Source organism: Vollenhovia emeryi, unplaced genomic scaffold (assembly GCF_000949405.1).
Source record: "Vollenhovia emeryi isolate VEMERY1.0 unplaced genomic scaffold, V.emery_V1.0 DF939185.1, whole genome shotgun sequence".
Classification (NCBI taxonomy): domain Eukaryota; kingdom Metazoa; phylum Arthropoda; class Insecta; order Hymenoptera; family Formicidae; genus Vollenhovia; species Vollenhovia emeryi.
Genome location: NW_011967181.1, coordinates 977,772 through 998,059, shown reverse-complemented (window position 1 = coordinate 998,059; position 20,288 = coordinate 977,772). Strand labels below are relative to the sequence as shown.

The 20,288-nt window shown below is 45.5% G+C and overlaps 3 protein-coding genes across 3 annotated transcripts; 2 read left to right on the top strand and 1 right to left on the bottom strand.

Annotated features, from left to right (window-relative positions):
• Positions 1–557: 557 nt before the first annotated feature.
• LOC105562675 (pseudouridylate synthase 7 homolog) lies at positions 558–3,932 on the bottom strand. Its single transcript, XM_012013688.1, has 6 exons — positions 3,710–3,932; positions 2,718–3,218; positions 2,177–2,653; positions 1,242–1,896; positions 1,020–1,171; positions 558–945 (listed from the first exon to the last, which is right to left on the bottom strand). Exons 1-6 carry the CDS (start codon positions 3,792–3,794, stop codon positions 674–676), a joined length of 2,142 nt encoding a protein of 713 aa, XP_011869078.1. The 5' UTR covers positions 3,795–3,932; the 3' UTR covers positions 558–673.
• Positions 3,933–4,041: 109 nt separating this feature from the next.
• Positions 4,042–6,662, top strand: LOC105562674 (protein Red). The gene is made up of 3 exons (XM_012013686.1): positions 4,042–4,190; positions 4,277–4,783; positions 4,981–6,662. Exons 2-3 carry the CDS (start codon positions 4,295–4,297, stop codon positions 6,073–6,075), a joined length of 1,584 nt encoding a protein of 527 aa, XP_011869076.1. The 5' UTR covers positions 4,042–4,190; positions 4,277–4,294; the 3' UTR covers positions 6,076–6,662.
• A 1,429-nt stretch (positions 6,663–8,091) lies between these two features.
• Positions 8,092–13,753, top strand: LOC105562673 (cytosolic 10-formyltetrahydrofolate dehydrogenase). The gene is made up of 8 exons (XM_012013685.1): positions 8,092–8,275; positions 8,695–8,740; positions 9,092–9,233; positions 9,447–9,681; positions 10,578–11,266; positions 11,606–12,020; positions 12,235–12,893; positions 13,070–13,753. Exons 3-8 carry the CDS (start codon positions 9,098–9,100, stop codon positions 13,645–13,647), a joined length of 2,712 nt encoding a protein of 903 aa, XP_011869075.1. The 5' UTR covers positions 8,092–8,275; positions 8,695–8,740; positions 9,092–9,097; the 3' UTR covers positions 13,648–13,753.
• The last annotated feature ends 6,535 nt before the right edge of the window (positions 13,754–20,288 follow it).

Below are 20,288 nucleotides of genomic sequence, written 5' to 3'. Positions count from 1 at the left end.
GAGAAACGTGTGGCCAATCAACGTGCAGCTTTTATGGAATAGCTGCAAGTTAATTGGCCACACGTTTCTCGCAACTAAAACTTGGACCTAGTTCTAGCATCGTGGACACAGGTCCTTAGACTCTCCTATTCTTATCCTGTCTTTATTTTCTTCTTTCGCCCTATTCTACCCTCTTTTGTACAGTCCTACTTCTCTTCCTCTTCTCGTCGAACGCGGTATCAGTTTACGGACGGTGTGATATATAAATTTCTTATTTTTAATATCAGTCGCGCGAGTGTAGAGATTTATCAAGCTTTTCTTTGCAGACGCCACGTTGAAACACTGGGTGAAGAAGTACGGTTGGAAAGAAGAGAATAAAACGATCATCTTCGTTGCGAATCAAGATGAGAACATCAAGACGAAGAACATCACCGAAAAGATAGATTTTGAAAACGTGGCAGGTTTGATGGCTGCTTGTCTGTAAAGACTTGCTTGTATAATAAAATTTAATACAAAATTACCACTTATTAATTTACTCTGAAAATTTTCTAACAAATCAAAAAGATTATGAAGGATCCATTTCGGTCACGTGTTTTTATTTAAAGAATGTATATATCGTAATACAATGTTTTATAACAATTTATGAAAGATATTTTATTTTACAGTGAACTTTAACACGTCTCAGTTCTCCGCATCATTTCATCGCCCCATCTTTCTCTGTATCGCTATTTTTTTCATGTTCGACATTTTTCACTGTACTATCTTTCTCAATTTCCGCAGAGTCTTCGTTACCAGATTCGTCTACGATGGTCGCATCGGGCTGCGTATGCTCCGCATCGTAAGTTGCGGATAAAGCGGCCTGCGTTTCCGCCGAGGTATCGTTTTTTAAAATTTCACGCAGGGCCATTGTGGCATAACTGCTAGACTTCAAACATATCTCCATGATCAATGCTTTGTTCTTCCCATCTGAAAATAATACATAGAACGCGAATTATCTTTAAAACGAACGTTTCGAATGTGAGAAGCAAATTGATTTATACCCGGCTTATCCTGTGGAGCCGCGAGCTTCCTCATTTCATCGATATCCGATAGAAATAGATCGTCATGTTTCTTTTCGTAGCGCATGATCTTCCAAGATAGATTTGTCGGGATTTCTAGTACATTTCTATAGACTCCGCTCAAGCTGTATTTTCTGAAAAGGGACGGCAGGCGATGACAACAGTTTATTTACAGTCTTACGTTTTGCAAGTAAACTCCCTCACTTATTGTTTTGCCTAAGATCGGTAGTTAATTCATCTTTGGCTAAATATTCGTCGAACCAAGCCTTCGCATACGGAGGATACGTAACTTTCCATCCAGGCTGAGGCATGACCACATCCGCCAGAGTGTAACTTGATAAATCCTCCTCCGTTAGAATTTTCACCACTGGACAGTTTCGCTCCAAATTCTCTTTACTCGCTTCACTTGACGTTGGATCGATATCTTTTTCTTCGGCAGGGACGATATCAGTTTTATCTTCCACGTCATCGCTACCATTCAAAGGATAATCCGTAATCTCGTCACTTACAATCTCTTTGCAATTCTGTTTATCATAAACTAAATCACCTACGACCACGTCTGTCCCGAACTGCTTCATTCTTCTCGAAACGACGTGATTCCATACGAAGCTCTGATAAGCATGAATGTACATTAATCGAATGTTTCGAGGAACCGAGTCGAGCACGCCCAGAGGGTTCTTTTCACCCGACATTTGTAAACCTTTCAGAAGCCTGGCTTCGATCGTATCGATTCTCTTGAGCTTGGCGTAGGCCGCACGGGCGTCCTTGGTCTCCGCATAGACCTGTCTAGCCTCTGCTAATTCCTTGTCGTTTTCCGGCCGCGGTTTCAAGATTAATTCAATCGCCTCGCGCCATTTACCTAATCGATAAAAGATAGTTCAATGTGCATGAATTAAAAATGCTGCACGATATAATTGAAAACGATAGAGGAAAATCCCTTGTTACGAGATAAGATTCTAATATGGGATAGCGAAGTTTCTGTTAAGTTAATAGGCATCAGTTTATTGCCCTTGTAGCGAAATCTGTTTAGTGGAAAATTCAATGTTACATTATACAATCGTTGTGAAAAAAGACTGGTGATTGAATTTGCTTGTTGAAAACCCGCTACCTCATATTAGACAGACTCGTCTGATAATCACCCTGGAGCAGACACTTCCCGATTTCGTGCGTGGGTATGGTAGGCACCGTGCCGAATCTTTGTAAACCGTAGTAATTAATGAAGCCATTGTCGCGCAACGACGTCATTGCCTGCTCGATCTTTTCGTCCGTCTCGCAAACATTTCTCAGCGCGATCCTAAATTGATTGCCGCGCAGCATCCCCAATTTCAGGCTGTCTTTGGCGTACTTGAAGTTCCCTACGTACGCGCCGCGTACACTTCTACCGGCTCTCAGTATGTTGCGCGGGTCGACCTTCTTCAAGCTCATCCACTGGGTGGTCCACGCGCGGCGGTCCTTCGTGCCGGCGTAACAAATGTTATTCGGCTGTATCCGCAGGCTCGTCGCCAGCTGATTCACGACGCTCATCGTGTCCATGTTTACTTTGTGCAACAGAAAGTGGCAGTAATTCCCGCCGCATCCGTTCCAATCTATCCTCTTGTCCTGGCGTATCTTGTGAACTGACGTGACAATCAGAGATTACACGGGAGTCTTGTTTCGCAAATGCCAACGTTTACAACTTACCACCCTTATCGCTGTTCCCACTCGGCACGATCGTAAGGAACTTTTTATCGTCCCTGTCTACCGTCTGGCTGACTACGTCCGCCAGTCTCTTTGCAATTTTATGAATAGTCCTGCGTTCGACCTTATCGACGCCAGTCACGTCGATCTCCACGCTCGAAGGGTTCGCCTCGGCCAGAGCCTGCAGCTGGTCCCATATCACCGGCGACACCAGCGTTTTCAGATCCTCGATACTTTCGTTGTCGCAGGGAATGTGCGGGACGTCTTGACGGGTCAGCTTGGCCACTTCTCCGTCGAGACCTATCTCGTTGACATGAAAATCATTGTATCTCTCTTTGATTATCGCGAAGAAGCCCGAGTGGCCGCCGATGTATTCTGTAATTCCTATGTCGGATTCCTTGAGCCTGCTGCCGACGTCCAGTTTCGTCCTCTTCGCGTTTTCCCGCGGCGACCGGTCGAGCGCGCGCTTGAAGCCTCTTCCGCCGAACTTGTTCTGGCAGCCACCTTCAGGGAAACAATCGCCCTTAACGAAATGCTCGATATCAAAGTGTGTAAACTAGACGAACGTCGCGATATTAATCCGGCCCGGTTTCACCAAACGTCGGCTTAACTTTGATCTCAGTTTAATTCACGTTTGTCTCTTTCTAAAGTAACAGTTGAAAGGAGCCAAGGAACGAATTGAGCCGAGCGTAAAGTTAAGCGACGTTGGTGAAACCGGGTCCAACAGCTACAAAGAGACAAAGACTGACTCGAGCTAGGCTTAAAGTTAAGCGACGTTGGTGAAGCCCAGGGTCCTCGAGTCTTGAAGTCACTCGAAGGAGAAACGTATGCGACAATTTTGCTCTCGCAGAAGAGGTCGATCGGCTACTCGCGTGGTGTTTAGCCGATTCAACTTTTCTCTGCGAGAGCAGAATTCTCGCGTGCGTTTCCCTCTCGAAAAGAATTGAAGAATCGCGGCACCGGCCTTAAAGATTTGAATGTAAAACACGAATTACCTCTCCGCCTTGCACCGCGGGTGAAGCGACTCCTGCCGCTCTCGGCGGCACCGCCGTCCGCGAGAGCAGCCTTGTCGGCGGACATCGCGCGCGCAAACAATCGCGAGGACGTTGAACGACAATCGCCCGCAGTCAGCTTTCACAATATCAAGTCCAAATTACGCTCGCCGCGTGCGCCGGGAACGTGTCAACGCGTCATTCAACCACGTCCGCCATGGACGTACGTTACTAGCAACGATAGGGATATTTCCTGCCTCCCCCCGAGAGGGAATATGGGGAAACTCTCACATTGGCAGCCTGCGTCAGAGGTTGCGGACTGCCGCCGCTAGAGACCGAGACCCCGAGGATCAATCAGCTTCATCAGCTTATCGTCCTGTCAATAAACAGACCCTTGGACGTTCCGTAAACGCGCTAGCTCGCTCGACTGATTATCGCGCAGGAATTGTCACTTTGCTTCCTGCGGTCTTTAACGACACGAGAGGTAAGTGTCTTACGTCTTTTTTTAAGAAAGAAGTTGAATCGCTTTAAAACGCGTATCTCGAAGAGTTTGTGTGTGACCTGGTGCAGGAAAAGCAGCCAGCCAAGATGCCAGAAACGGAGGAAGAGGGGGGCATGTCGGTCCGCCTGACGAACGACGACTTCCGGAAGCTCCTGATGACGCCGAGGGCGTCGGTGCCCTCGGCCACCCCGGCCTCCGTGCCGGGCACGGCGAGGGACGCCAGCGCCAAGACCGCCCAGACGCCCCAGGTGAGCGGCGGCAGCCGGGCGGAGCTGCGCAGGAAGAAGAAGAGCTTCTACGCGAAGCTGAAGAAGCAGGAGGAGGATAAGATGGCCGAGCTCGCGGAGAAGTACCGGGATCGCGCGAGGGAGCGCAGGGACGGCACCAATCAGGACTACCAGGCGGAGGATCCCATGAACAGCGCCAGCGCCTACCGCGCTGTCGCGCCGGACGTCAAGTCCGGCATGGACGCAGCGGAGCGCAGGAGGCAGATGATTCAGCAGTCGAAATTCTTGGGCGGTGACATGGAGCACACTCACTTGGTCAAGGGCCTGGATTACGCTCTTCTGCAAAAGGTATAACTCCCTCGGGTTGCATCACACCTCTATCCCATTTCCTTCGGAGCCTTAACGAAGGAAACTTTCGCGTTTGGAGACAGACTTCGGCGCGTCCTGAGAGTAGATAGAAATTTTATTGCAATAAAGTACAATGCAACTTGTACAAGATAAGGTGCGTTCTAGCGTCAGGTTTTTAATTCAGTTACACTCCGTAGGTTCGCAGCGAGATCGAGGCGAAAGAATACGAGCAAGAACAGGAGTTGGAGAAGCTGGTGAAGCCGAAGGAAAAGACAAAGAAGGAGCCGCCTCCTGAGAAGAAGGACGACGAGATGCAATTCAAGACGAAGATCGGCCGGAACGTGTACAAGACCGTGATGACTATGAAATCCAAGCAGATTGAAAGGAACGAGCTGTTCACGCCGGGTCGCATGGCATATGTGATCGAGCTGGATGACGAAAACGCCGACGTCGACATACCGACGACGCTGATCAGAAGCAAGGCGGACGTCCCGACGATCGACAACATACCGACTCTCACGACCAACGATATTGTCATCAACAAACTGGCACAAATACTGTCGTACTTGCGCCAGGGTAGCCGGCACAGCAAGAAGGGCAAGAAGCTGAAGGACGGACGCGGTCGTGGCGACGAGCTGAACGACATAGACGTCCAGCCGCGGCCACTCGCCGCCGACGAGAGCATTTACGGCGAAATCGGCGACTACGTGCCGACGGTGGCGAGTAAGAAGGACGGGCAGTCGCGCGAGAAAAAGAAGGGCTCGTATTTCGACAAGCCCGAGCCGAACTTGGACACCGACGACAAGGCAAACGCGCCGCAATTGCCGAGCGCTTTGCAGCCGAGCGCGATTACCGCCGCGGCGACCGCCGTCGCGGATGGCAACGCGCCGAAAAAGGGCGCCTTGCTCAACAAACTCGCGGCCGAGCCGGAAGGATACGCCGAGTGTTATCCGGGCTTGGACGAGATGCAAGACGCTATCGACGACTCGGACGACGAGGTGGATTACACGAAGATGGACCTGGGTAATAAGAAGGGCCCGATAGGGCGCTGGGACTTTGACACGCCCGAGGAATACAGCGAGTACATGAATAATAAGGAGGCACTGCCTAAGGCAGCCTTCCAGTACGGTGTAAAGATGGCCGACGGCAGGCGTACCAGAAAGTACAATAAGGAGAAGAACGAAAAGGCGGAGCTGGACCGTGAGTGGCAAAAGATTCAGAACATTATGAACAAGAGGAAACCGACGACGGCGATCGACGGCGCATCCGAATTCAAAGTACCGCGGTATTGAACGTTCGATTAATATTTGAGAAACGTTGATTCGCTTTAATCAAGAGAGATTAGCGGTACATTTTCGTGTAAAAAGACTAGCGCTGCTTATTGGATTCACTTGTGTCTATATTCTGAACCAGCTTTTAAAAAGATTCTTTCGCTTTTTTCCAAATTTTATCTGCAGATCTGTTTCGATTTGTCGCGGAAACGAGGAGATCTGAAGAATTTAAAACTCATCTTAAATTGCTACGTGTTAAACGTGAAGAAAAATCGCTTGTCGACAAAAGCGAGTTTTCTGTGTTTTAAATATGACAACATTTGTTCGCGGAATTTTGGAATTGTATCCTTATCCGCGACCAAGTAGTACGAATAAAATTGTTACACAAGCTATATAAAGTGGTCCAAAGGGAACCAACTTTAAATAAGAAAGTTGTATATGTTGTACCATAAGAGTAGCCATAAATCATGTAGACATGCATAAATCTAATACAATTACACGTTAATCTGTAATATAGTACAATAATCTGTTTTACGAGATATTTTTCTTCGATAACGTTAAAATACATGCATATGTAGCCGACATATAATATATATTTCGTATGTAATTTTCTCGTCCGTTCATTTTCCGATTGTGAAGGCCTTGTCTCTTATATTAATCTTGTATTAATTAAGAAATCAATTTAGGAGTGACAGAATGATAAAATTAATAATAAAATTCGTAGGCACAGATTTTTTTAGTTACAGAAAAGATGCGCCTACTCTGGTCTTCTGAGAAGTATGCATCCGAGAAAATTTATTCGGCTTATCCGAAAGAAAATGCGATTCTTTTCAAGGTGCATAATCTTAGACGGGTCTTTATGGAACGAGGACGTTGTTAGATGACTGCTGTAACAGGGCTACGGCGAGATGATCGACCGTCTTGGCGGTATTACGAATGCGTAAATCAGATAATACCAAACGCGCATTTTACGCTGACATGAACCTGCGATAAGGATCGTCACCTCGGCGCGGCGAGTGACCTGAAACCGGCTCGTGGCGGTTCGGACTCGCCAGTATAAACACAAACGAATTTATCAGCGCGGCTTTTTACCTACTTGTGACCTAACGATCTCGAAACCGGCGGATCTTTCCTCCTAACTGGAGCAAGCTGGTTTGCGCTCGTGTCCCGCGATTAGAAAGTCATTGGCGTCATGGAAAAAAAAAATCTCCGGCCAATTTCCCGTTGTTGCATTTGACGTGAATAAACTTAAAACGGTATCGGTGTTTGTCTCAAAAAAGATTCAAATATTCTTTCCGCAACTCTTGATCGTGAGATGAATGCGATCAATCTAGTAAAGAAACAGTTATGCATTTTTCTTGTGGATCGAATATTTCTATAATAAATACCGTTGCCAAAAATGCAAAACAGCGTTCCATCGTTATCCGATTCCCGATACGCTACAATTATCCTGCGATAATTAACAATTTATAAATTTCCTTGTTTAACATTTAATTTTTAGTAATCATCCCAAATAGCGCAGATGATCGTTACGCAAAAAGGTTTCACGTTTTTAAATTCTTTAATAATTAACGTAATCTGTTCTAAATAAACTCGAGAGAACTCCCACCCGGTAGTTCAAAAAGGATTCGATGGAAGTGTATCTAAAAAATGTAGAATTTATTATAGAAAGATTCAACCTGGCCGTCTAAGACATTTTTTTATTATTTATATTAAAAAGAATTCCTTTTATATCTGACAAAGAATTGTCGCTATAAAAGTGCATTTTTTTAGGACTCGGGATGTTTTTAAAACAAATGGGATGGAGAAAGATTCTTCTCATTAATTTGGGGATTCAAAAGAATCGTTGTTGACTTGCTGTGCTATTTAGGATGGCAGGGAAATCATTCGTACGTAATCTTGGTCGCATGCCTTTGGATATCACTCATTCATGACATCCGGAGATAATGGGATGCCTCGAGAAGATGTGGATTTCTATCTTGACCCTCGTTTGCAGCCGATATCGATATGAAGATATCATTCACGTTACATAAATAGCTGCTTTTACCCGGGTGCTCGCAGTCAAGAGAAGGAACCGATTTCGATCGTCGGGCAATTCCACTCGGAGCGCAATCAGTGAGGAAAGTGAAGGCGTGACGTGGACATACCCCGCGATACGCTCTTGCAACCGATGCTGGGCTTCAGGAATCTCATCTGGCGGCGCAACTTCGTCTTGGATATCGTAAGCCGTGAATCCGATTGCGTTTCACCGAAATTCGAAAACGAGAAGGGAAAAAGCTGATACCGCGAGGACATGTTAATTACGCGGCTTTTCCTCTCGGATTAATTACTTCGTTATCGTTGCTAGAACAATACGCCTTATTGCATATAATATGTTCTTTCTTAATTTAATACATAAAATTGTTATTGTATATAATTATCCGGTACAGGTTATTCGCTATATTAACTGATGTATTACATATCTTCCCTTTTATGCGCATGCGGTAATGGTGGCGGTATAAGTACGCGTGATAATAATTAGCCCCGTTAAAAATATTAGACAGAATATAATCTAATGCAATCTGATCATGTTCCACCTATTATTTTAAACGGGGAGAGCTGAATACATTCTGTAAATGAGCTTTGTAAATATATTTACAGCCTGCTTAAAAACTGTCACGGGTGTCGGATACTAAATCTTGGACAGGTATGTGGTTTGACTCAAATATTAAATGTATAATTATTTAATTAGAGTATTTAATAAAGTAAAACCTCAAATATCAATACATTTCTCAGATCGAACAAGGGATCACGATGACATTAAAGTGACGTTGAAGTGTTGTGAATATAATTTTTAAGTAACGTCATCATGCCATTGTGAGTTTCATGTTCTACCTGGGCTGTTTTAAGAGATACCTGTCGAGAAACTAACTTTCGTAACGTAAAGTAGATAATAGAAATGAAGCAATAAGATGTGACGTTTCTCGACGTACTTTAGTTAAGAGTTCGATGTAATTTTCAACGATGTAATTAATGTGTAATTCAAAATCTTTTGCAGTCGACGATGGCGCAGCTCAAGGTGGCTATCATTGGACAGAGCCCGTTCGCGGCGGAAGTCTACAAACTTTTGCTGCAGAACGGACACCAGGTGACCGGAGTGTTCACGATCCCAGATAAGGGGAACCGCGAGGATCCTCTAGGTACAAGAATCGCTTTGTGAATTAAAAGTACCGATCCTATTACGATTACCTTCGCAGTTCTTACGATCGCGGGAAGAATCGGGATCACCCATTGGCTTTCTCGTCCCTTCGAGACCTTTGATTCTGAGATTTATGAGAACTCCCTTGGGACACTCAATGGATGATCCCCTGCGATTTTCATTTCGTCTCGTTATCGCTGCTTTTCGATCGCAGCAACCACCGCTAAAGCCGACAACACGCCGGTTTTCAAGATCAAGGCTTGGAGGAGCAAGGGAGCGACCTTGCCCGAAATCCTGGAGCTGTACAAGAGCATCGAAGTGGACCTCAATGTTCTCCCCTTCTGCAGCCAGTACATCCCCATGGAGGTCATTAATCATCCTCGTCACCGTAGCGTATGTTATCATCCGTCTTTGCTGCCCAGGCACAGAGGAGCGAGCGCCATAAGCTGGTGAGTTCTCCTTCGGTCGCCACGTGTCTTTCGGAAATTTTTCAGAGATCGGAGACGCGATAGTACGTTTGTACGTGACGATTCGGAGCGAAATATTTTATCGTAGTCGAACCGTACGCGGAGAAGTCAAGTTTCTCCGACGTCTATATTATTCAACTTCTGCGCTTAAAGCTATTTCACTTGTTATTTGTTTATTTTACGATCTAGCGAGCTGTTACCCGCGCCAAGTCAGCCCGACTGCGGTATCATGTCTCCCGATATCGGCGCGCCGCAACAACCGGTTCGCCGCGGTTTTCGCGCTCCAGATTGCGAGGCGAGACTACTTTCTCGCTGAAAACGCCGCCGACGATAATGACGATAATAAGCGGTCACGAGCCGGCCATATGATCCCTTTGAACGACTACGCGTGTTCGCATGCCGCCGCGTATCGTGCGCGTTTTACTTACACTCTTGACCTATAAGTCGATATCGCATTTTCGGCGCGTTTATCCGCCGGCCGAGACGCGCGTTTCTTCCACGGATTGCGAAAATTATAAGTAGTCTCTTGAACCTCTGTGTCTTCGCCTTCTTATTTTACTACGTTGTAATAATAGAAGCTATGTTATTAGGCGTGAATTAGCATGCTTCTTATTCAGTATGCATGTGTAAATTAATGTAATTATTAGGGGAAAGTCCTCTATTATGAGATAGCAGGTTTTCAACGTCGAAATTCACTCACAGATCTTTCTTCGCAACGTATGTACACACGCGATCTAACAATCAATTTGCCACTAAACCGATTTCACTCCAGGGGCAACAAGTTAAAATGATTTCTTTATGGAATGTAATAATTCTCTTATTGGGTTTATGCAATGCAAAAACACGATGTTGATAGGCCAATATATCTCACGTTCCAGGACCTTGATCCAAGGAGACAATACCGCGGGATTCTCGATCTTCTGGGCGGACGACGGCCTGGATACCGGGCCGATTCTCCTTCAGAAATCCTGCAAGGTGGAACCGAATGACACGGTAGACAGCCTGTACAACAAATTTCTCTATCCGGAGGGTATCAAGGCCATGGGTGAGGCGGTGGACCTCGTCGCCAAGGGAATCGCACCTATGGTGCCGCAGCCGGTTGAGGGTGCGACTTACGATCCCCTGCTGAACAAGAAGGAACTCCAGAAGGTTGACTGGACCAAGCCGGCCAAGGAGATTCACGACTTTATTCGTGGCCTGGACAGCACACCGGGAGCCTGGACGATGCTGGACGGTGAGGAGGTGCGTCTTTTCGGGTCATCCTTGTGGAACGGCAAACAACCGGAGGAAGTCGAGAAGACAGTCAACCTAGGGGAGCGAATGGGAAACGTTCATCACGGCGGTTTGTTGATCGAGGCCGTCGACGGGCGATTCGTTAACGTGGAGAGAATCAAAATCGGGACCAAGACCATTCACGCCAGCAAATACGGACAGACTGACGACAGCCTCTGGAACCAGATCGAGGAGTTCACGGAAGAGGAGCTGAAGACTATCGACGGTATGCGCGAAATCTGGGAGGATATTCTCAAAATCGACGTGGACGACGACACGGATTTCTTTGCCTCCGGTAAGCCTCAACATTTCTTGACAATCTCATGTCCCGAACTTGGATAGAAATTTCTAGTTCATTCGAGAGTTTCAACTAAATATACATTTGTTAAGTTTGTTACCTTAAAAAGATTTAAGATTTATATGCTCTCCAAAAGTCAATCAGTGGATTATTACTGAAAACAGTGAATATTCACTGATTCACGTTTATAAATGCACCGATTGACTTTTAGAAAGTGTATCATATAATAAATTAATTTTGATTTCTTGTTCGTCAGCGTCATTCCTTTGTAATAAATCAATTATACGCGTGACAATTAGCGACACTCGAGTCAGTCCTGCGAAATTTTTGTCTCAGGTGGAGGCAGCATGGACGTGGTGCGACTAGTGGAGGAAGTCAAGGACAATTTCGGCGTAAGCCTGCAGAACATCGACGTCTTCATGGCGCCGGTCTTCACGGAGTTCGTCGCGACGGTCGTACTTACCGCTCGGGGAAACCTAGCCGCGAAGGAGATCAAGTACGATGCTGTGGAGGTGCAGACGAACAACATGACCCTGAGATTCCCCAAGCAGCTCTTCATCGATGGCCGGTTCGTTAACGGCCACGGTAATCCTGTCGATACGATAAATCCTCACGACGAGAGGGTGATCTGCTCGGTGGAAAGCGCGAGCGCCGAGGATGTCGATCTAGCCATCAGGGCCGCTCACAAAGCCTTCGAGGAGGGTGAGTGGGGCAAAATCAGCGCCAGGGAGCGAGGAGCGTTGTTGTTCAGGTAGGAGAGCCATCATCTTCTTCTGATCTTTCTATTAATTCTCATCGTATGTTAAACTTTTTTTTTTATAAACTGACTAGACACGAATTAACTCTGCGAGAAGTAGAAAAATGAAAAATAAACTAAAAGTTCTTTAAATAAGTCGCTCGATTCCCGATGGAATTAGCGAAGATTCGATTCCAATTTTCTAACATTTTTTATATTTTTTTTCCAGATTAGCAGATTTAATGGAGGAGCACAAGGAAGAACTAGCCACTCTGGAGACCCTCGATTCCGGCGCGGTCTATACTCTCGCTCTGAAAACCCACATAGGCATGTCCATCGAGACCTGGCGCTACTTCGCCGGCTGGTGCGACAAGATTCAAGGCTCAACCATACCCATCTCGCACGCCCGCCCGAACCGGAATCTCACGTTCACACGGCGCGAGCCGATCGGCGTCTGCGGCCTGGTCACACCCTGGAACTACCCCCTGATGATGCTGTCGTGGAAGATGGCGGCCTGTCTGGCGGCCGGCAATACCGTCGTGATGAAACCGGCCCAGGCATCGCCCCTAACGGCCCTGAAATTCGCCGAGCTGTCCGCACGCGCTGGAATTCCACCCGGTGTCATCAACATCGTCTGCGGATACGGCAGTGCTGTCGGAAACGCCATAGTGGCGCATCCGTTGATCAGAAAGCTGGGCTTCACCGGCTCCACGCAGGTCGGCCAAACCATCATGAGACGTTGCGCCGACAGTAACCTGAAGAAAGTGTCGTTGGAGCTCGGCGGTAAGAGTCCCCTCGTCATCTTCGAGGACGCCGATATGCAGCAAGCGGTCAGGATCGGTATGAACGGCGTGTTTTTCAATAAGGGCGAAAACTGCATCGCCGCCGGTAAGAGACAGCACGTTCTATTTTACTTCAGAGTTCAAGTAGTGGTTCTTTAAAATAGTATAAAGTTAAATATCTCCGAAATATCTTTCTTCGTGATATCTTCCGTCAATTAATAATAGGATAGGATTGAATCAAATTAAATTATCTATAGTTAATCTTTTTATTCTGCCTTCAAGGACGACTCTTCGTCGAGGAGACCATCCATGACGAGTTCGTGAGACGTGTAATCAACGAGGTAAAGAAGATCACCATCGGCAATCCACTGGACAGGAGCACGGCTCACGGGCCGCAGAATCACAAGGCACATCTGGACAAACTCCTTCAGTTCGTGCAAAAGGGAGTCGAGGAGGGTGCCAAGTTGCTCTACGGCGGCAAGAGGTTGGACCGTCCCGGCTGGTACTTCGAACCGACCGTGTTCACGGACGTCGAGGACAACATGTACATTGCCAGGGAAGAGTCCTTCGGCCCGGTCATGGTGATCTCCAAGTTCAGCTCGAGGAACGTCGATCAGATGATCGCGCGGGCGAACAACACGGAATTCGGCCTGGCCTCGGGCGTCCTCACCAAGGATATCAGCAGGGCGCTCAGGTTCGCGGAGAAAATCGAGGCCGGCACCGTGTTCATCAACACGTACAACAAGACGGACGTAGCGGCACCGTTTGGCGGCTTCAAGATGTCTGGGTTCGGCAAGGATTTGGGGCAGGAGGCCCTTAACGAATATCTCAAGACGAAGACGGTCACCATCGAGTACTAACAATCATTACCCGAAAACGTGTATTAATACGATATCATCCCAGCAAACACCAAAGTAATAGTATATACCCTGGCTAAGGTAATATTTTTCGTAATTAATTTAGAATATGAAATATTTAGACACTAACACCCTGTCACAGCTCTTAGTCCTTTATTCCTTCAAATTTGTGTTTATCACATGTGAGCCATACGAATTTTATTAATTTGTTAATAGTATGTAACGTCGATATAACATCAATGTAAATGTAATATAACGCATGTGTAACTGTTCCTTTGGTGTTTGTTGGGATGGATGTATATAATAATGGGTATCGTCGTATAAAATGTGATTTACCTCGAGTCTGTCGTGTTATATGTGATATCTACGTCTCGCAATGTCTCTAACAAAACTGAACAAGTACATTACATTTAAAGATAAGAAACATATACGTGCGCGGTATTAATTCGTTGCCCCTTTTTATATCGATTATTATTTGTATAAATAAATTCGTAGGTCTTCTAATCACCTTTTCCGCCCCTTTTAAGAACGACTTTCTTTTTCTGCGTGACAAGACGGAGCGAAACGGGATGCATTGACGACTCAAAGTACAACTAAGCTTCCTCGCTTCATCGATTTTTGCGTGATAGAATTTCAAAATCGCGTTTCAAAATGCGTCAACAATGTGTGGGGCAACTTGGGAATGATCATTCGCACATACTGTTGCAATCGTCGAAAAGAAAATCGCCCGACGTGGGAAAACACGTCTCGAGGCAACGAAACGAGAGGACGAAACGAGACCTTATGAGCTAACGAAGGGAGATCTCGCTCCCACGCCTACGGGGTGTACAAATAGTTTTTACAGCGAATCGCCTTCTACTCCAAAGTTCCAGATGTTGCGCGCTTTTTTGTCTCAGGGCACACACTTGTGTGCCCCATCGTCCACACGTTGCGCTCATTGGCGGCTGTTCCTCGCATTTTATCTCGCTCGACCTCGTCTCTGCGACCGACCAATCGCAAACGGCCACCCTAATTTGAAGACAAACCACGGGAGATTCTCAAGTAAACGGAAGACCATCAGGAAGAAAATGATTTTGCGATAATTAGATTACCAGACCGATGACAAATTGTTAATTATTTGTTGTATCATTAGTCTCCCTTTTTGTTAACTACTCTTTTACCGGTTATTTTATTTTACAAAGTCTACTTATAGAAAGATGACTATAACTTCGTTATCTACCTAATAAAATAAGGCGGAAAGTACAGAGAAAGGAAGCTATGGAAAAATCCGCGATAACGGAAGATGATTGTATAAATGAAAGGAAGCCACTAAATCTTTCTTCAAATCTTTCAAATTACACGAGCAAAACGAAAGCCTCTAAAACTTTCGAATCCAACTTCGAGAAGAAAAGTAAAAAAATGCCAGGAACTTTTATCGATTCGTCATGTAGAGAACTTCTGAGACGGCTGAAAGAGTGTGTTACGATATATAATCGTTCCTGGAGGTCAGCGGTGAGGCCCGCTGTTTCCTCTTTGTGTGCGAGCAGACATTGTACCCCGTCTGAGTCATCGGGGAACGGTTCGAGCGAGCGGGTGCAACGCGGGCGCGATACGCGTACCTGAGACAGGCCTGTGAAAGGGCCCGCTGTGAATATTCCCCCTGTGTAGGTGAACACGGTCAACAACCCAGTCTACAAACAGCTGTTCGTATAAGTGTATCCCCGCACCCCTCCCTTCCCTGGACCGCTGTTTCTTACGTTTGCCCCGAAGACTCAGCCACCCTTCGCGTCGGGCCCTCCGTCTGGCGAACGAAGGCTCCCTTTGTAGAAAGTTCACGTTGTTGTAGTTTCTAGTTTGTGAAGAACAGTAGGGCCCCCTTTCAGAGTTCTCGAACGTATACAAAAGTAGAAGTGTTAGTTTCTCATTGGAATTTACTCGGAAAAAAAAGAGATAGAGATTACACTGATCCCAATTTCCGGCTTCGACTTTAATTTCCTCCCCGTTAAATTTCGCCAAATAGACAGAATGGAATAATTCTTTTATCTCGTGGGAAAAAAAGACGCGCGTGTAGTCGGCGAGATTAATTTCCCCGACATTAAGAATTCTTGTTTAAATGCCACTTCAACTGATAAATCCGATCACTTAAATTTTCATCGCGCGCATAGGAAGCGTTTTAGACGGGCTGGAATAAAGGGTTCCAGATGTGACGGGGAGGGCTCAACACTTTGGGCCCAATTTCGTGTACGCGCGGGGGCATAATTCGAAAGCGTGCGCGACCAGCACGGCCCGGAATTATTCATCGTAGACAGGAAATGCAAATTCCATCGCGTCCCCTCGTGCCGTAGGACAGTGCTCTTTGACCTTACTTCGATCCCTTCTACGAGGCGAGAAATCTCGCCTTTACGAAAATTTTGTCCCCGGTCATTTTCATTACGGCCCTCAATTTGTTTTTTAATTTAAACAAACTCATTGCGATGCATTCAGTTCCAGGGACAAATCCCACGGACTCTCCTCACGTTACCCGGTTTTACTCCAGAAATAGGAAACTTTGAAAGTTACTTCTCTTATGTTAAACTCACGTAGTACTCAATGAAATTCGAATCAAAGAATTGTAGGAACGCAGAAATCTGCGCGAAATCATTTTACCTCTGAATTTTTGCGGCGCAATATAAACGCACGTCAATAACGTAGACATATATTTTTATTAACAAAATTTCGAAATTACATTTCGATAAAGCATTTCGTTAAATATGTTTTAAACGAAAATTCTGAAATTGTATTTGAAAAAGATTCCAAAGTTCCGCGATACGCGAAGCGCGCGACGAATAACGCGCGGTACGTGCAAATAAAATTGTTTAACTTCGCTCTTTCCCAATTTCGACACATTTTGCCCCGAAATTCTATTTCGTGACATGCAACCACGCATACCTCATGTTGCAATTCACAGAGTTGAAAAGAGATCCTGGACCCTTTGCGTGAAGAGAGGGGATGAGGGGAGGCATAAAATTTCCGGGGCTGTGTCCACAGGCACCCCACGTGTGCGCTTTCTCTCTCTCTCTCTCTTTCTTTTTTTTCTCTTCGCATTCTCCCGGCGACGGTTCCCTTACCGCTCGTGCGCGCTCCGCTCGTGCGGATTCCGCTCGCGATCAGTCGTCCTCGGGATGCCGCTTGTAACAGTCGTGACTCGCTCGCGGTGCCGCCGTGACACTATCGTTGTTGGAAAAGGAGAGAAAAAAAGCGCGGCCGCGATTTCCCGCGAGTATCCAACGGGTATCGCGCCGGGCGGAAACCGAGTATCTTCCTCCCGCGGGACGCACGTGCTCCACGTACCGGGTGTCGCGCGTGTGCTACGCGCGACGCGCGTTGATACTATAGTTTGATACTATCATACAACGAACGAACACTCGGCCGACGAGAAGTGCCTTGGACCGATGTTGCAATATCCGACAATTTTCTTTCCAATTTTGCTGGCGTTCCCTTTACAGTGCACACGTTTACGAGAGTTTTTTCAAGTTTTACCATACTTTTGACTAGTAAAGTTGTTGAAAATGTCACGATTTTCAGGGTAAAATTTAAAACAAAATTCCCTCCGCGTACAAGCCACCTTTAGAGGCGCTTTTATCGATAAGAGAGAATTCAGAATACCAAAATTTCGGAAGGAAGAGGAAAAAGAAGAGGGAGAGTACAATCTCGCGCGCACGATCGCCGCGCGTGAATGAATTGTAAATCGAGGGAATGGCGTTTTATCGGGCAGCGCACGCGTTGCGTAAACGAGCATTAAAAAAACTGTGATCTCAAAGCGGCATCGTGTCATCGTAGGGACTCGCCGCGAGGAAAATAAACTGAAACGCGCGGGTGATGAGTCATTTCAACAATGCGCTCCCACCGCGGTTTCCTCTTTCTCTCTCTCTCTCTCTGCTCCGAATGTCTGACCTTATCGCTCTAATCAGAAATTATAATGGTGAATTCGAAGGAGGAGAGAGCTTCGGCGTGTATAAAAAGCGTTCGAGAAACCCGATCCTAATTTTAATAAAGACCGCAATTAATTTCAATTCATTCAATCCTTTTTTTTCCTAGAACTTCATTTATCGCATTATTTCTTTTAGCGTCCGTCGTTATCTTCGCGTGCGCGAGCCAAGTCACAATTCTGAGAACTAAAAACAAAAGCTTTTTATGCATTCGCGTCACACCTTTCCTCGAAATAAAACCGATCGCGTAACAATTGGAGTGTACGACGCGTGCAGCTGCCCGCGATAAAAGGTCCCTTCTATCGGCGGACTTGGGAAGAGGTTTGCGGCCGGCTTATCGTTATCCTCGCGTTTCTTGCGACCGAATTAGAGATTCCACCGGAATCCACTGTATACGAGAGCATTCTTATTTAAATTTACGATAAACCGAGGCGCCGGTGAAAATCGTCTTTACCTGCGAAAACTCTGCCATCACCGAGCCCGAATCGAAAACACGCCCCGAAACACACGCGGAGCAGATGTGTGCAATTTGTGCGAAGCCTCGCTGTGTTTCCTGGGGAGAACTCCGGCCTCAATGGGGACCAACGGTTGGGAAGAGCGTACAAAAAAAGACGCTTGGTGGTAGGTCAAAGGTTGGATAGTGAAACGCATGGATCCATGTTGCGACCGTTGAAAGCTGATCGGCGGGATACTCCGTCCCGGTATCTCCCCGAACATTATTCAGTTTGCCAAGTCTGATAATACGCTGATTTTCCAAAATGCAATCCTTCTTATGAGGCAGGCAAAAATTTTCCTATTTCAAATCTCCGCACATGTGTTCCTAAAAAGTTATTTTTTGAATTATTTATACCGAGTCAATCCTCTAGTCGGCATGAGTTGGATAATCATTCAGCGGCTTCTCCCAACGCGATTGAATTAAAAACTGAAAACCAAAAAAAAACTAATTCCGACGTCAAGATAATCTTAAGAAATGTGGGCATATTTTAATTTATTTCAACGAGTATCGCGAGAAGGAAAGAATGCAGCCGCTCTTCAGGATAAACTCACGTATCTTGGTCTAACCGCCCCCTTCCTGTTTCCTTTTCATGAGTTCGCCTGTTAATCTCTAGGCCGCAGCATCCTGTGGGTGGAATCGTTCGCGTTATAAAGTTCGCCGGTCAAACTTGGAAGTCGTCAGTCTGGAAGCGCGCCTTCCACCGTTCGCAACTCGTCCTTCCAAATATGTGCCTCCGCGAATTACCACTGTGACGGTACTGGATAACGTAATCAAAGTGCGCTCCACGTAATGTAACATTGAAAACCGTAAAGCGGGGTATACCCTTGGCGAAAAGTAGACAAATTCTGGGACGTATCAGTTAAGCCCGTAATGACAATCTCAAGTTAAATCCGCTGAAAGTGTACAAATTAAGATAATTATCTTGTGATCGCAATATAATATTCCACTTAGTAAATTAAAAATACGATGGTAAATTGGAGCGTCGTTTACGAAAGACGTAAAAATCTCTTCGAAAATTTATTTGTGGCATATGAAGTTTATTTCAATGAAATATAAATTTTCAAAGACTTTTCTCAGTGTACGCAGATGCAATTTCAAATTTACAAAATAAATTGGGCCTTTAATTTTTTCCGTTTTTATACGGAGACCTGCAGTGTAAAGATTGAAGAAGAAAATAATAGAAATAATAATTTTTCTGGATTGTTGTGCAAGAGTTAAGAAAACTATATATATATAATATATTCATAGTACAAAGAATATATATAGATAACATCCCAGTAAAGTTTTTAGCAGCTACACCTGTGTTATATAAATTTTACATTTGTGTTTATCGGGAAGTAATTAATATTAATAACACCAAGAATATTATTGTCGCCAGAAATTGATTAAAAGCAGGAAGGGAAACTGTTTGACGACGTTAAACTGGCTAAGGTGGTTTAATTTAACAATTTATTCCGACGTTTCGACCACCCAAATTGTAGTCCTTTTCAAGGAAATACTTTTAGAGTTTGTCTTTATTTATTTACCTTTAGTGTTCACATCTGTCTTTTCGATGCAACGTTCCTGACCGCAGTCCCACTGTGGCTGTTGTGTCAGATAGACGTGCCTTCAAACACAGCTTTCTCCGACCGATATCCAGAGACGGGTGATATCTTCGGTAATTTTTAACTGATCCATGTAAGTATGCAGTTGTGAATCTCATTTCGTCTCGGTGGCTATACTGCTAATTGTTAAACGAACGGCTTACAGATAAGTTCCTCCAATATTTAGTAGATATATTTCCTTGAAAAGTACCACAATCCGGATGGTCGAAACGTCGGAATAAATTGTTAAATTAAACCACCCTAGCCAGTTGGACGCCGTCAAACAGTTTTCCTTCCAATATTAATGATATTAAATCCTGCGTTTTTTGCAAAAGCATGTTAAGTTTTAAGTTACTATTCTCATCAGACTTTTGTGTTTAATAAACTAAATTCTAGAATCTTAAAACCTGTAGAACGCTCTGAAGAATCAACAAGAGGAGTAGGATTAGTCAACAATGTTCTTTCTGACCCTCGTCCTGGGGAAGCGAAGGTCAGAAGACATCGTCCCAGAGGAAGTTGTTCGAACCATTACGTTGCGGCTCATCATTGGGCACTTTGCTTTCTTTTCTATGCGAGCTGCCTTTTGAAGGGCAACACTGTGATCGGTTCTACTCGTCG

Bases quoted from the DNA above. Each gene is read 5' to 3' on its own strand.
- LOC105562674 (XM_012013686.1), top strand. From the start codon at position 4,295: ATGCCAGAAACGGAGGAAGAGGGGGGCATGTCGGTCCGCCTGACGAAC. The intron at 4,784-4,980 runs GTATAACTCCCT...TACACTCCGTAG, and splicing joins ATTACGCTCTTCTGCAAAAG to GTTCGCAGCGAGATCGAGGC.
- LOC105562675 (XM_012013688.1), bottom strand. From the start codon at position 3,794: ATGTCCGCCGACAAGGCTGCTCTCGCGGACGGCGGTGCCGCCGAGAGC. The intron at 1,897-2,176 runs GTGATTATCAGA...TTTATCGATTAG, and splicing joins CGGGAAGTGTCTGCTCCAGG to GTAAATGGCGCGAGGCGATT. The intron at 946-1,019 runs GTATAAATCAAT...TATTATTTTCAG, and splicing joins GGCTCCACAGGATAAGCCGG to ATGGGAAGAACAAAGCATTG.
- LOC105562673 (XM_012013685.1), top strand. From the start codon at position 9,098: ATGGCGCAGCTCAAGGTGGCTATCATTGGACAGAGCCCGTTCGCGGCG. The intron at 11,267-11,605 runs GTAAGCCTCAAC...TTTTTGTCTCAG, and splicing joins CACGGATTTCTTTGCCTCCG to GTGGAGGCAGCATGGACGTG. The intron at 12,894-13,069 runs GTAAGAGACAGC...TCTGCCTTCAAG, and splicing joins CGAAAACTGCATCGCCGCCG to GACGACTCTTCGTCGAGGAG.